This window comes from Bos grunniens, chromosome 1 (genome assembly GCF_055505025.1).
Source record: "Bos grunniens cultivar Pamir isolate PY7600 chromosome 1, Bosgru_T2T1.0, whole genome shotgun sequence".
NCBI lineage: Eukaryota > Metazoa > Chordata > Mammalia > Artiodactyla > Bovidae > Bos > Bos grunniens.
Window position 1 is genome coordinate 92,648,307 of NC_141165.1, and position 17,232 is coordinate 92,665,538.

General features: G+C 34.5%; 1 protein-coding gene across 6 annotated transcripts in view; it reads left to right on the forward strand.

The window, feature by feature from the left end:
- Nucleotides 1-17,232, forward strand: part of GSK3B (glycogen synthase kinase 3 beta) — a 214,947-nt gene that overhangs the window by 164,641 nt on the left and 33,074 nt on the right. For 3 of the 6 annotated variants that reach the window (XM_086404344.1, XM_086404335.1, XM_086404341.1), the window contains exons 8-9: nucleotides 7,443-7,538; nucleotides 16,553-16,591. In XM_086404344.1, coding sequence (XP_086260470.1) covers nucleotides 7,443-7,538; nucleotides 16,553-16,591 — 135 coding nt within the window. The remainder of the gene's footprint in view (nucleotides 1-7,442; nucleotides 7,539-16,552; nucleotides 16,592-17,232) is intronic. The other 3 variants (XM_086404351.1, XM_086404339.1, XM_086404348.1) reach the window with 1 other exon arrangement.

Here is a 17,232-nt window from a genome sequence, read left to right on the forward strand (position 1 = left end):
CAGATTGTGATGCATTTGGAATCTTTGCTCTTCATAATCTTTCACTTGTTAACCTTTAAGACTTTAATGTTGCCATCCATCCATTATCTAAGCCTTGTTCTCTGTCAACACTCAACTGATACAGTTACCCAAATCATGCTATTTGCTACCTCATACCTAGAGTGCATAGAACCTGCATCTGATTCATTTGCTTCCTAGATTCCTTAAGTAAAATTTGCTCTTGTCTCTCCTTCCAGCATCCTTTCCTAAATCTTTTCTTTACTCCAGTTCATTGTAGCACTTTCGCCTCATAGATCTCTGTGCTTATTTTGTTGTACTGATCTTGGCTATTTGAAGTTGATTTATAATGTACAGGGGTTCCCTGTTGGCTCTGGGGGTAAAGAATCTGCCTGCAATGCAGGAGATGCAGATTCAGTCCCTGGGTTGGGAAGATCACTTGAAGAAGGGAATGGCTACCCGCTCCAGTATTTTTGCCTGGAGAATTCTATGGATAGAGGAGCCTGGAGGGCTGCAGTCCATGGGGTTGCAAAGAGTTGGATATGACTGAGCAACTAACTATAATGTACAAGTCTTTCTGCCCTATTGTTCCTTGAGCAAGGGCACTCAGTAAATATTTCTATTGAGTGGAGTGACTTAGGAGACTGAAAAAAAAATTTTGTAATGCCTCTCAATTATTTCATGCCTTTGCATCCTTACATTCCTTTGCATCTTAACTCACATCTTTCTTTTCTTAAAGACTGTATGTACTGTATATAAAATAATTCTGATTTTAAGGTTTGGCAGACTCTTATACTTTTAATGCTAGCCTTAAAATAGCAATAGAAGAAAGTTAAACATGGTTGTATTTAGTATAGTAATGGCATCACAAATTACATAATGGTCTGTTTTTTACTTTTTAAATTAATTTCATAGTGGTGTAGTTTACATACAATAAAATATAACAGTTTTAAGTGTACAGTTTAATGAGTTTTGACAAACATATCTACTATCCTGGTCAAGATTTAGAACATTTCCGTCATCCCCAAACATGTTCTTGTGTACAGCCTAGGGTAACCAAATGTCTCAGGTTGCCCAAGACTGAGGGATCTGCCAGGGTAGTCCCAGGTAAGCTGGGACAGTTGATCACCCTGTTCGTGTACCTTTGCAGTCTCCCATCTTTTGTTTCAGGTTACCATTAGTCTGCTTTCTGTCACTGCAGGTTAGTTTTTCCTATTCTAGAATTTCATATGAATGGAATCATGTTGTGTGTGTGTGTGTTTTGTATCTGTTTTTTTTAGTTCAACATCATGTTTTTGTGATTTACCCATCTTTGTATTACCTATTCTAAGAGTTGTTTATCCATTTACCTGTGGTTAGCATTTGACTTGTTTTTGTTTTGGCTGTTATGAGTAAAGCTTCTCTTTTTGTTTAAACAAACCTGTGTTTACATTTCTCTTCAATAAAGAACAGGACTGAAATTGCTGTCATATGATAAATGTGTGTAAACTTTGTAAGAAATCATCAAACTGTTTTCCAGAGCAGTTTCACTGTTCTGCACTTCCACCAGCAGTGTATGAGAGTTTCAGTGTTTTGCATATTCATCAACATACAGTATTTATAATAATTTTAAATTTAGTCTTAAACTTGCTTTTATCGTTAGGAAATGTCCCTCTATTTTTGTTTAATTTCCTTGTACTGAAGTCTACAATTTTCTGATATTGCATTGAGTCTGATAATTTTTACCTTTAATTGGAGTGTTTGGACCATTTACATTCAATGTAATTATTAATATGGTTGGGTTTAAATATTCCACCTTGGTAATTGTTTTCTTTTTGTTGTTTGTTTCTTCCTCTCCCTTTTTTACTGCTCTCTTGAGTGTTTTTCATTTTCCCTGTTGGCTTTTTAAGCTATATTGATTGCCATGTTACATTTTTTAAAATTTCTTCTAAGATTGAACATAGGCATCTTACTCTATCATGGTCTACAGATAATAATATACCACTTTGCATATAAAGTAAGAACCTTACAATAGCATATTTCCATTTCCCCTTCCTGTCCATTGTGCCCTTGCCATACATTTTACTTCTATAATACTTTATTTTGCTTTAAACACTGTTTTCTTCTAAACCAGTTTAAAAGCAAAGGGGAGATTCATGATGATATTTGGTAGAAACTATTGCGATACTGTAAAGCAATTATCCTTCAATTAAAAATAAATAAATCAAAAAATAAATGAATACAGTAGTGACCAACTTAAAAAAATAAAAGCAAAAGGGAAATGTCATACATATAGTCCATATTTATAATTTTTGGTGGTCTTTATTCCTTAGTGTAGATAGGAATGACCATTCGTTTTCTTTCATCCTAAAGTATTTTCTTGTAGTGAAAATCTGGAGACAAACTCTCTTAGCTTTTGTTTGCTTAACAATGTCTTGTTTATTTTATTTTTTTCACTGTTTCAAGGAGAGAAGTAGCCCTGAGTTTTATTATGTGGTTTGATTGATGGAGAGAACTGGAAATCAAGACATCTTGGTTCTGTTCCTGTCATTCTTTTGAAGGATATTTTTACTGGATATGGAATTTCTTGGTTTCTAGTTTCTCATTTCTTTTTTTTTTTTGAGAGAGGTCTCTATTTTCTTCTGGCTTGCGTTGTTTCTGATAAGTTGGCTATTATTGTCGACTGTATAAAATGTGTCTCTTTGCTTTGGTAAAAACTTTCCCTTTATCAGTGGCTTTTATACTGTTTGGGTTTCATGGCATTTTCATCAAATTTGGGAAAATGTTGGCCACTATTTCTTCAAATATTTTTTCGACATCTGTTCCCTCAAGCCCCTTCTTAGACTCCAATCACAGGTACCTATGTGTTTCTAGCTTGTTGTACCTCCATGCTTCAGCTTTGATAGTTTCTGCTGTTTTGTTTTGTTTTTTAAGTTCACTGATTGTCTTCTGTGGTGTCTCATCTGTTGTTAGACCTCCAGGAAAATTTTAACTTCACATATCATACTTTTCAGCTGTGTGGTTACTGTATTTCTTTTTTACTCCTGTGTTTGTCTCCTCATTATAATAGCTGTTTTATGCCCTCATTTGTCAGTTCTGCCCTCTGTCATTTTTGTACCTATATCTGTTGACCAGTTCCCTACTCCCTTCTTTTTGAATTGTATTTACCTTCTCCTTGAAAGACTATTTCGTCAGTCAGTTTTCTAATTGTTTTACTTTAGAGAGTAATTCTAATATCAGTTACTTAGCAGTTACTAAAAAGAGATGTCTTTTTTTAAAATAATGCAAACTTTACATGATATTCTAGATTTATTGAGCTACTGATGCCAAGTTATACAGAATTATACTTTATTATGTAAGGCTTTTAGTTAACACAATATACACAAAGCAATTCTGTAACAAGGATGTTCTACAACTTAGGCCTTGAGATTAAAAATTTTAGGCAATAGAATTACTTATAATGTGCACATCCATAGGACTTCCTGCCATTAAACATTCCAATCAAAATTCTACATGTGAAACAATCACATGTGCTACAGTAGTGGAAGTGACTAGTAACAGAGGCTCTCTGGCCCAGAAAGCCTAAGGTGTTTACTTTCTGGCCCTTAAAAAAAGTTGGCTAATCCCTGGATCTCCCATCTACTTTTCATCTCTATTAGCTAGTCTGGGGAGAATGTGCTTTTCAAGATTTTAAGGTGACAAGAAAAAGAATAGAAAAATTATTATAATAGTTGTATATTTGACAAGAGAAATTAAACATAAAACAGACAGCTACATTGGAATTTCACTTCGTCCATCTAATAGCTCTAGTGATTCGTCATGTGGCTGTAACACTAATAAGATACCCTTTGCCACTTTGTGGTGATATGCTAGTTTATTTGGTTAATTGCTTTTAAGTAATTGATAGTGAATATATCAGTGATTCCATTTACTAGATATTAATAGTAATTAAGTTTCTTAAAAGTCACAAATATCCACATTTTAAAGATAAAGAACACAAACTCTGATCACCAATCAGAAGTATAATTAAGAATCTTTTTTGTATCGTAATTATTCATCAAAGCAGATAATCTCCCATTGTGATAAAAGATTTTTTTCCACATCCATGCACTGGTATATATTGAGTGAGAATTCTAGGTATGTAAAAAATGCTTAGATGTAAAGGTCAGAAATATTGAACCTTAGTTAATTATATGTATGCTAACATAATTAAATGTCTGCAACTGATATTCAGATGCATCAGAAAATAAGGTGGATTGATATATGCATGGAGGAGTGGAAATGTGATGAAACAAATGTAGTATTGAAAAATATTAGAGAATTGGTAGTATAAAGGGAGGATAATCTCACTGTTTTAAAAAAGATGCAGCTTTTCTCATATGTGAAATTTTTCACATATAAAATTTGGGATAAATGTTTAGATCTAAATGGCTGTGAGACAGTTTAGAGAGAATATGGGCGTGACTTCACATATGCACACATATAGTATACTTTCTTGCTTTCACATAAAATAAATTATTATAACATATGTTTATTTAAGCAAACCTTATATGCATGTTATGTGTTTCTCAGCTGTTTGTTGTTTATTTCATAGATTTACTTCCACCAGGAATATTCTTAGGTTATAATAAAAAGCATATACGAATTTAAACATTCACTTCAAGGAGCATCCTGCCTTTTTCATTATACAGTATTATACATTTTCCATTATGCAATATGGAAAAGTCAGCCAAATAGCCTATAAATTCATATGATCTTTGTTCATACAGTAAAAAGATGGATTTACTGATGGTCTATATACATCCCCTCATTTCTTTTGGCATTTTTACCAGCTTGTAGGGAGTTAGGACTGTGCCTTGTGCTAACAAAGTGCTGAATAAAAAAGGGGAGACTGCACAAAAAATACTCACTGATTTGAGAGTGGGCATTTCTTAAGTGTCATTATTATTTTATTGTGAAATATATCATAATACAAAAATATATAAAAATTAAGTTTAAAGCATAATAATAAAGTGACTATCCATGTAAGTACCACTCAGATTAAGAATTAGAATTAGAGAACTACTTATGCCCACCCCAGTCACAGTCCCTCCTCCTCCATTATTTCTAGTAAGCTAAATAATCTATACTTGATTTTTCTAGTGAATATTCCCATGCTTTTGATTTAGTTTAACTATGTAAACTAAAGGATTCCCTGGTAACTCAGCTGATAAAGAATCCACCTGCAACGCAGGAGACCCCAGTTCAATTCCTGGGTCGGGAAGATCTCCTGGATAAGGGATGGGCTACCCACTGCAGTATTCTTGGGCTTCCCTAGTGGCTCAGCTTGTTAAAGAATCTGCCTGCAGTGTGGGAGATCTGGGTCCGATCCCTGGGTTGGGAAGATCCTCTGGAAAAGGGAACAGCTACCTTCTCCAGTGTTCTGGCCTGGAGAATTCCATGGACTGTATGGAATTCATGGAGTCACAGAGTCAGACATGGCTGAGCGACTTTCACTTCACTTCATTTTCACGTAAATTAAAACATAGTTTAGTGTTTCCAGTTTTTAAACTTTACATAAAGCCATTATTGAGTGAAAATTCACCACTGTGTGAAATTCATCCAATAAGGTATATGTTGTTCTAGTTCATTTATTTTCATTGCTAGTTAGTATATCGTTGTATGACTGTGCCACACTTTATTAATTCTACTTTTGGATTTTTGCTTTTGCCTGCAGTGTTGTATTATTATAGACTGTGTGTATACTGAGTCGCTTCGGTTGTGTCCTATGCTTTGTGACCCCGTGGACCTTAGCCACAGGGCTCCTCTATCCATGGTGTTTTCCTGGGAAGAATAGTAGAGTGGGTTGCCATGCCCTCCTCCAGGGAATCTTCCCGACCTAGGCATCAAACCTGTGTTTCCTGTGTCTCCTCCCTTGCAGGCAGATTCTTTACTGCTTGAGCCAGCAGGGAAGCCCCTATTAGAGACTAATATATATTATAAAGAGTTTCTCTACAGTATATGTCTTAAAATGAAATTAGTGGATTGTAGCATCACTGAAAGTATGCATTTTAAATACTCATTTTTTAACATTGCTGTTGTTTTTATTTAGCATTTAAAAAAATCCAGTGGAGTTGCATTTGGAAGGCAGAATTATCAATAAGTTCACTCTCCCTTCTTTTTCACTCTTTCCCCTTTTTCCCATACATGTACACACATACACCCTTCATCAAGAGTCCAATTTAGAAAATAATGGCTTGCTTTATTATTTAAAATGAAAACTTTTACTTTTCATATTTTAAATATAGATAGCTCCTAACTTACAAATATCTGATAGCTACAGTTACAAAGACCAGATATTTTCCTTCTCAACACTCTTTGCTTCTCCATAAAGCTGGAATTCTACTACAGGAAGGAAAGGAAGTTGTATTATAGCTCCTCACAACCGTGAATCTTCTTTATGTCACTATAGGCAGAAGATGTTCTAGAATTCTATATGAATTAAATTATACAGTACCTACTCAGTCTAGCTTACGTTTTGTTTTCATATGAGTGTCTTTTGAAGAATAAAACTTTAAAAAATTTGCCTGAGTTCTGAAAGTTTTAATGAAGTCTAGAGAATTAGAAACAATAACAACAAGCACCTGAAATGCTTAGTTTGCCCTGTTTGTTCACCACTGATCAAGTACTTCACATTCTGCTCCTCTGTGCAACTGTCCTTGAATTAAATGGATTAACGTTTTATTTCAACAAACTTGTTTTATATTGGGCACTAGAGTTACAAAGATACGTAATAAGTCTTGTTTTTCTTCAGAGTACTCATTTTAGTACTTAATGTCTCTTCCCATCACCTGTCTGATGCAGTCAAGTCCATATACTTGCCTTCGTTTGGTGCCTAATACAGCTCTGGAGGTAATGAAGTGCTCAGTATATTTTCATCTTGTATTATAGTTAATACTTTTTTCCACACAAATATGTAAGTTGCTCATAGTTTAGAATCTCTCTTGTTCTTAGTATTCTTCATATAGTTCCTAGTGCACAGGGATATTCACTTAATATTCAGTGATTGAATGGAATTATTGATGACCATGTTTGACTAAGGTTCTCCTAATTAGTTTTTTGATAATAAAACCTTTGACTTACTTTACTGGTGAATAAATGAATAAAAGATTCTCTCACTTCATATGTCATCACAACAGATTGTTTTTCTAGACAGAACGAAGATGCCTGATTTTTAGTTGAATATTTTTGAGTGACCTTTCTTATACAGACTTAATGACTATTACCATAAAAGTCTGTATACTACCTATAGCTTGGGTTCTCTAGTCAGAAATTGAAGTCTTTTATAAAGTCTGCTCTATTTAATGAGTTACATATTTTATAACTTTGGAATTCCATTTTCCAGTGAAACCAGTACATTAAAACATAAAGACTATATTTATAAGTATAATAGAAAATTAGGGCAATAACTTTCTTTCTTTATCTAGGTCCTGGGGACACCAACAAGGGAGCAAATTCGAGAAATGAACCCAAACTACACGGAATTCAAATTCCCTCAAATTAAGGCACATCCTTGGACTAAGGTGAGTCAAAACGAGTTTTTTAAAAAATACATTAACCAGTAGTTAATTAGAAGTTGGATTTCTCATTGTTCTTGAACTAAACTATTTTGAGACTAGGTGGCTGTCGGAATACAAAGTACAACAGGACTTCTGCATGTAAAAATAATTGGATAATTATACATTAGTATTTCATTGATTGTATATAGCTGCATTCCCATTGATTTCCTGTAGAAAGTTTCCAATCTGGGTTTTTATTTGTAGGATGAGGACAGTACACATGCATAGTATTCAAATAAAGAATTTCATTAAGTGCAGGATCTTATATAAATTTTTACTCTTTAAAATTCAGAAGTAATTTCTTTATATAGTTGGGTACTTACATGCATTCAATATCGTATAGCATTCAGTATCACATATATTTTTATTCTTTTTAAACTACTAGTAATAGATTATATTTTGTGTTCTTCTCTTGTTTTCTTTCCTGTTGGTGTTTTGGGAGCAAGAGTAAAATGAAGATTTGGTCTCATGAATAGTATACATTGAAAGCAGTTGATATACCCACAGGATGTCACTAGCCATTGGAAAAGCCTAACTTCAACTTTTAGTTGGAGCCAATTCTAAGAGCATAAGTACTAACTTATGAGAAGACTTTATTTTTTGTTTTGATAGTTAATTGAAATGATTGTAGAGAGATTTTATTAAAAAGTTATTTTCATGTCTGATTTGTGAGATTGTATGCAGAGGGGAAAAAAAAATATCAATAAGGTTTATAGCTAGAGTGACTCTCTTGTTTTATGGATTCTGAAACTGTAGCTAAACATGCCAAATGACTTATCCATGTTTCCATATGTGACTGACAAAGTCAGGATTAAGCTTCTTCTCTGTGTATGTGTGTGTGTGTTTAATACCAAGTTTTTTAACCTTCTAGTTCTGTGCCATCTATATATCCCTCTTCCCAGTTTATTCTTATATTTCATTATATATTTTGTGGGTTGGAAATATTCAACTTTTTAATACATATTTCAATCAGAGATCTTTTATATTTAAAAATATACATAGAACAGTTTGTTTTGAACACTGACAAGTTCATTTAATTGGTTATATATCTTTTATAATAAGAGGTAAAGTAATTTAGGTGAAATAATTTACATTTCCAGATTCAAAGTAGGTCTCTTGCTAAGTTGTATTATTCAGGTTTCTTTACTTCAAGTTATCAAATATCTTCACGTCTCTTCACTTCAGAAAATCCTCTTGTTTCCAAATAATTAGAAACAAAGACCTCAGTAATAATTTTACTGCCAGAATTATAAATTGTAGCTTTCACTGACCAAGACATTGCTCTCTCCCCTACCCTCTTTTTAAGTTTACAGTAAACACTAAATATTCTGAGATAAGTCATCCTTTGGTCTTGGTATTTAAAGTTTATTTTGAATCTGAGTCAGAAGATATTTAGGTTCTTTCACTGGTTCTAAACTCAAGAGAATCGTAGGTGCCCTATTTGGATTTAGAATCCGAGCTGCAGTTTGAATCCACAAAGTTATTCCAAGTTACAGTGTAATAAGTGATTTGTAGTATACTATGATTTCAGCCATGTTAAAGAAGAACAAGAAGCAAAGAGAATTCTGTGTATTGAATTAATACAGGGAAGTATTCAGAAATGCTAATGGTAGTTTGAATTAAAAGAGTATAGGTGATTTTATTTTCTTCTGCATTTCCATATTTTTTTTTTAATAAGCATGTTATTTTAAGGTAGAAAAGTAAAATTCTTTTTGGTCGAATCTGTTCTAAATATTCATCCTGTGTAGAGTTTCTAAGCAATACAATGCTGAAATGAGGTCATGAGATCTTATTTAGTAGTCCTTGTCCTCGTTTTTTTTTTAAATCAAGACTGCCACCAGTACTAGTGTGTGTCATATTCTGTACTTTTTCCCCTTGATTATATCTCTTCAAGTGTTAGCCAGGATGGAATGTGAGGAATGATTCATTATAATTACCATGCAAGCAGTAGAAGACTAATGGTGAATTTGCATGCTTTACATCATTTACCCTTGTGAATTCCAGATGTTTTCTATATCTTACACTGATGCTTTTCCAGTGTAATAATATACACAAAGCCCTTTTGTTTTATTTAGGCTTCCATTCTTATACCATATATAGAATAATAATTCAATTCTCCCACCTATTTTGTGTCTTCAAACTCTTGTGAATTCTTCACTCATATATGTGCCATAATTTGGTTCTCACTTGGTACAAATGCATTTATTATATAGTAGGACACTTACATTAATTTCTCATTAGTGCACACCATTGGTTGCTGTTACTGTGGTTGTAAACACAAAACCAAATTCAGACACAGAAATTCCATGGCAGTACTCTGTCTTCCAGATGATCCAGAATATATTTACATTGATTTATTAAGAATTGATTATTGTCAAAATAAGAATACAAAATTTTAAATTTCTAGAGGAAAGTCTCCCCTCCTTTGTGATAGTGAATGTCAGCTTGAGAAATACTCTTTTATGCTAGGCAGCCAGTGGAGTTTTTTGTTTTTTTTTTTAACGTACATAATGTTATTCTCTAAAGGAAAAAGCTTTTTGCCTTTGGAAGGCGGGTAAACAGGAGTCTGGAAACAAAATCTGCTTTGCCTTTATCGAAGTCTTCTGTTAAAACCTATTTTAGTCCCATTTGCTGAAACCCTTTTTTTCTCTACCATGTTATAGTGTAGTACAGCTATATCCCCAGAACTGGGAGCTCCTGTTCTCAAAAAAAATAGGCAGACAGAAAGTTGAAGGGAGAAAATGTCTTCCTTGGAAGCATTGAGTGAGGGTATTCAGATGTATAAGAAAGATAGCAAACAGAAGAACAAAACAATGAAATAATCCTAGTGTGATATATTGCAGGGAGAATCCTGAATTCTGGAGAATTCAGAAATCCAGTAAGATGCCCTTGACTATTACCTAATAGCCAGAACAACCTAATTCATTGAATAAGCATTTGTGGCTTAAGTTGGAAAGGAAATATATATATACTAATGTTTTGAAAAGGGGACCAGTATTGAGAGTGATGGTGGGGAAGATAAATACTTGCTTTTTGGTGTATGCTATACAGTTAAAAGAATAAAAGCCAGATGGGACGCAAAAGGAAATGATAGCAAAAGCAAATTGAGAATTAAATACAGGTGGAGATTGGTTGGAAGAAGAGAAGAAGCTGAAATTCTGCATTTGGTACATGGAGTTTTGGGTAAATGACAGTCTATTTAGGTATGAAGTAAGGATCTAGTATAAGCATTGCTCCCATTCTTTGTGCCTCATGTTGTTTTTTGCTTTTGTAGAAAAGCAGTTAGCTGTTGTGTCTTTTCTTCAGGTTCTTTTGAAAACAAATATGCATATAGAGGATTTGTCTTCTCTATCTCCACTGCCCTGACTTTAGCCCAACATCATATCATAGAATTGCTGAAACAACCTCCTACCTCCTGATTTCCCTCCTTCATATCTTTCACATCCTCACTGCTGTCAAAGTCATCTTCCTTAAAGCACATGTGATATTGTCTCTCCTGTTTGAAATTGTCTGATTCCTCATTGCCTATAGGGAAAATTTTATATACCATACATATAATGAGAAGAGTGCTTATATGTCCCAATTTATGTTTGCCCAGTATGATTATTAATGGCATGTTCTTCACACTCTTCACTGTCCCAGTTCGGATGATTATCCAGTCACTCTTCTGCTTCTTTTTCCAGAAAAATGAGAGATTTAGTTCTTTGTCCTGCTCTTAACCTTTCCTGAGGCATTTAGTCAGTTAAACCTAATCTTTCCCAAGTTCTCCAGCTCCCTCACCCTTAAATGCGTGTAATTAGGCAATGAATTTAAAAGTTCAGTGTTTGGTTAGGATAGATTGAAAAGTGAAAGTGAAGTCACTCACCGTGTCCAACTCTTTGCGACCCCATGGGCTGTAGCCTACCAGGCTTCTCCGTCCATGGGATTCTCCAGGCAAGAATACTGGAGTGGGTTGCCATTTCCTTCCCAACCCAGGGATTGAACCCAGGTCTCCTGCATTGGAGGCACACGCTTTAACCTCTGAGCCACCAGGATAGATTAAGGATTTCTAATAAAGTTAACATTGTAATGGTTGTATATGTTTATTCCCTATTTTGAGTATCTGATTGTGCTAACATTTTGTTAAAGTTAAAGCAGATATTCCCCTGTATTATTCCAGTATTAAATAATCCTGTGAGGTCAGTTAAATCAGCAGTACCCAGCCGTTTCAGCACCTGGGACCAGTTTTGGAGAAGACCATGGACCAGGGGTGGGATGGTTTCAGGATGATTCAGACGCATTACATTTACTGTGCAATTTATTTCTATTATTACATCAGCTCCACCTCAGATCATCAGGCCATTACATCTTGGAGGTTGGGGACCTCTGAGTTAGGTAACACAGATGTCTGTATATTCTTTCAGAGTAATGAAATTCATAAATGATATATCTAGTTAGTAGAGGAAATAGATTAGAATCCCAAGGGCCTTGGTTTCTTTTGATTGACTGAGTACTGTTTAATAACTTAGCTACATATGAGAGTGTTGTCCTGCTCACTTTGAAGGGATCATGCAGTCATGCTGAATTTCTTGATCTGATCAAACTGTTCTCCTGATTGTTCCCCGGAAAAGCCACATTCATTTCTACCTCTTACTAGTGAACACTTAGAGTGTTCTTTCTCTCTGCTTACTAAGTCTTGACCTTCGTCAAGACTTCAGATCTCCTTCTCCCACGAAACATCTAATTATCCAAGCTCTTATGTGATTATTCCCACCATATAACTCCTGTAGTACTTTCCAAGTCATACCATATATGTACCATAGCAGCTTCTCATTTCTCTTTTGTTGATGATAAAATGAATATGTTACCTCAAAATGTTTGTTGCTGAGACTTGGGTATACATGATTAATAGTTAATTGTCTGTAGGATATGTGGGGACCTTAGATCATTGATTTAAGTATCCCAGAAAGCATTATCCACAAAAATCAATCCTTACATACTTGATTTCTTAGAATACAGTCCACATGCTGTGAAATGAGTGAATACTAGTGTTTCTAACTAGCTAACAGAGTAAGCAAAAAATTGAGGTCATTTCAGCCATCAAAGGAATCAGACTAGCTAATTTAGTTATTACATGTATTATTTGCTATGCTTAAAGCTAAACCAAAAGATGCACTATAATTTTTTTAAATGACTTTCTTCATAATGTTTTTTCCTAAGTCTTTGACTACAAGATGAATTTTCATTTGGTAAACTTACCTGTTTTAACTAGTTTCACCCATTACCAAAAATACGTTCAAAGGGTCTTAGCACAAAGCAAAAATCCCTGTCAAACATTTTGTTGTTGTTGTTTTGCTGATCCACTCTACCCTTTCTGGCCTTTCTGCCTTATTTTGCTCATGTATTCCAGAAAGCATGAAACTATGTTGGGGATTTCTGTTGGTTCCTAAGTTTGTCATTTGTCTGTTTTGTCTGCTGTTCAGGTAATCAATTTCAATATTACTCTTCAACCCATCTGCCTACTGACCTCAACTAGTACATTATCATTTGTCACATAAATACACTATGTTCCTTATTGAATTTTCTACCTCCATCTTCATTAGTGCTAGAATAATCACTTCTTCTCTAACATCTATTCGCTATGTGAATAGACCTCCTCACTTTTCTGTTTATACTGGCTTTACCCTATTTCTTTGGAAACTATTGCACATTAAAATTCAACTACTAAGGTGGTGAATCCATACATGAGAAGAATAAGGTAAAAAAGAAAGAATGGATCACTTGTGGGGAGCAGAGGATAGGGTGAGGGTGAATTAAAAAAGAAGGCAAAAATTTGTGACTTATCATTTGTTCTTTAAAACACTTACCTCCTGTGTATCAGTGCTATGCTAGACACCATAAAGGATACAAAAGAAAAAAAAAAAAGCTAAAATATTAAGTCTCCATCTTTGAAACACTTAAGGGTGATATATATCTGAGTCAGTTGAAGCAAGTATTAAATAATAACCTTATACCTGATTATGTGCTGTTGGTGTTCCAAGGTGTTTCATGTACTATAGGTATCATAGAGAGGCTCTTCAGTGTGGATGGTGGACAGGAAAAGGAGCCTCCTTTAAAGGCGATAGAAGGGCTAGTAGATGAGGGTGGGTACTGTTTAAAGACAGTTTAGATTTGCTTGTGTGCATGTGTGCTCAGTAGCTTAGTCATGTCGGACTCTCTGTAACCCCATGGACTGGAGCCCACCAGGCTCCTCTGTCCATGGAATTTTCCAGGCAAGGATACTGGAGTGGGTTACCATTTGCTGCTCTATGGGATCTTCCCAACCCAGGGATCAAACCCATGTCTCTTGTGTCTCCTGTATTAACAGGTGGATTCTTTACACCTGGGAAGCCCTTGGGTTTGCTTAGGTGCTGCTAAAGTTAGGAATTGTTGTAGCTTAGGGGACTATCCCTTAAGAAAAGGAGGTATGGATGAAAAGGAAATATTTCTATATTCTTAGGAAGATCAACTTGACTATAGTAACCATTTTATGAACAATGAAAGATTAAATTGGATAAGTAGACATTTGGTAAATCACACTTCTGTAGTATTTTATGAGCAAATGAGATTAGAGGGAGGAATTTGTGGCATAGTTTAATGCTGATACCAACATTATATTCCTTATGTGTATTTTAATTAGTGAAGCTAAAATTTATTGAATTGTGGCTAAGGAAAAGATGTGTTTCTTATGAATTATGTGCTGTACATGAGCACTTCAGTAGACTTAAATTCTTTTTTTAGTTAATTAACTAGTCAGCAAATCCATAATATTGTCTCACTTTTAGTCCTGCATATAGCCTTACAAATTGCAAATAATTTTATGTACTGGGGTTGCTCTTCAGAAGTGTTCATGGTTTATCAGTTTTTAACATTTAATGCTTGTGTATTTTGTGTATGACCAGCGAACAGTGTCTGTACTGTACATTTATCACAATGAAAACTTGAAGAGGACTAGCTATTTGAGCTACTGAACAAGGCACAGTACTTGTTCTCCATTCTACTTAGATTAATTATCATTGCCCCATAGGCATTTTTACATTGCTCTGGTTGGCTGTTTAATATAGTGGAATTGTTGAGAGCTGATGCTATGAGAATCAACCATAAGCCTTGATGTGGTATATAAATGGTAATTTTAAGGGGCTTAAGATTCAGTCATAACAGTTAGCTCCAGGTTGAAATTTGATGTTTGATGGCAAAAGTCTATTTATTATAGGACATGTGAAGGAGAAAATGGCCTGTGTCCTTTCTGAGTTATCCAAATGCAAATTTATTTTGAATAATTCTTCCATTAAGAACTCATTTGCATTTGTTCAGTACCACAGAGACTTTATTTTTGGGGAAAAAATTTTTTTTTCCTCCTAGTTTCTTCTCTAGACTAGTATTTGTGATAAGAGTTTGTTTCAATTTAAGAAAATGAGTTGCTGCACAGGTGAGGTAGTAGTTGAATCACTTAAAAGTTCATGTCAGTGTTTTGGTTCTTTTCAGTTTTTCTTTTCGCTTTTGTTTTCTTTCTTCCTTTTGTTTATTTCTTTATTTTTTGCTTTGTTCTGTTTTGTTTTCTTTATTTACTTCTGGTTTTAGTTTTTACAGGGAGTGTTTTGGGCTGGCTCTTCATGGCCTTGCTAACATTCTTGGCTGGCCATATTTAGTCTGCGCACTAATTGTTAGTTGGCCCAGTTGAGTCTTACTTTGTGCTCTCATTTTTTTTAGTCTGGTTTTCTATTTTTGTCCACCTGGTTGTGTTTTAAGTTCATGAGAGATTTTTATCCTGACGGGCCGGATTTTAATCCGTGAACTAAATTTTAGTCTGCAGACTAAAAGTAATCCGCGGATTATTTATTTTTTGCAAAATATTTAATTCCCCCACTGGAAACTATCCTAAAAGAATGTTAAATTCTCTTAGAATAGCCAAGGGAATTCACAGCTACTGGTGAGTTCTGCCATTTTTTGTTCTCAATACCTAGACATAATAGACCCTGCTACCTCCCTTTTGCATATTTGGCTCCGTTGTGCCTAGGTGTTGGTTTACATTACTTACTATGCATGTCACCTATAACTGTGACTGTCCCTTAGTTGTATTGTTCATTGTATATATTTTTGTTTAGCTTTTGGTGGGTGAATTGGGCATATTTGCAGATGGAACTGTGTTGAATTTGTAGTGTTCAGAGGTACAGAATTTTTTCAGTGAGTTTTTCCAAAAAGGAGAGGGTATGAGGGGGCAAAGCCCACAATAGAAAAAGTAAGTTTATACCCGCACTTCTGAGGTGATATGTCAATTTCTTGAAGAGTCCTAAGATAATGAGAATGTCAGTAAATATCTTTTATCAGGGAAGTCAATCCAAAATGAGAATAATCCGCGGTGGCCTGATCCTTCTTAGCTCACACAAATTGAAAATATCTGGCTTGAAACCTATAAATTAAATAAATTTATCACTTTCCTCTCATCACTAATAATTTAGCAAAAATGTTTATACTGTGTTACTGGAATTCATTAATAGAGAAAAATTAGCATATTGGGAACTCTCACATCTTGACAAGCAGGCTGATATGCCCCCTCCCAGCCATGTCAATGGACAATGAATCCAGGTCGTAGAAGACCAAACACTTTACTTTGGGAATTTTACTTCTAGATTTCATTTTGATTTTAACTTTTTTTGGTTTTGTATTTTTTTAATAAATGCACTGGCATCGGAACATAATTAAAATTTAATTTCTTTACTGTGCCTCACCATTGCGCAATCAAATTTTTTTGCATACACTGTGGTGAAATAATTTTTAAAACTTGGACTTGCTACTGTGCAGACTGATGTTTAAAGTTTATAACTGTATAAACATTTTCTATGTCCCCCCCTCCACACCATGGATTTCTTATAACATTGGATATATTTTTCCTTGCTGGACTATTCTCTTTTGGATTGACTTCCCCTGTTTGGATTATTTCACTGCATTCTCATCTTTAGGATTCGTCAGGAACAGGACATTTCACCTCAGGAGTGCGGGTATGTACTTAATTTTTTTTTTCCCAAAATTTCAGGGCAGGTCTATAAAACTCGGGGGGAAAACTTTTTTGAAAAGCTAAGTTATTCATTCTTGAAATGTAATAATAAAAACAAAGTAGGTAGCTGTGCGGTATAGGTTTTGCTTGTGGTATATATTTAGACTCTCAGTTTCTTGAATGATTTATTGATAACTAAGCTGAAGTTTAGGAGTGGGGTTTGAAAAGTATTTTTACAAGAATAAATATTGACAAAAACCCCACAGAACCCAAGATGTTGAGTGTTAAACAATTTAGTATGGAATGAAAAGCAGCAGAAACTTCATTATTAAAAGCCAAGTGACAGTAGTTATTGGTTTCCTTTTCTTTAGACACAAAGATAATTCAGAAAACCTTTTTCTAGTTTGGCCTATAATTTTTGAAAGCTGCATGCTACCACACCGTGTCTTATGGTCAGAAATCTGGACTTTGGGTATGCTGGGATTTGACCCCACATAATTTTCTTAACCTTTATCTGTATATTACAGAACCAAGGCTTTTCTCATCAGGAATCTCTCAAGGATTAGAAATAATAATGGGTACTTTTCTTAAAAGGCAGGTTAAGTCTTGAGTTTAATGTAGGTTCTTAAAATGAATTCTTTTCCT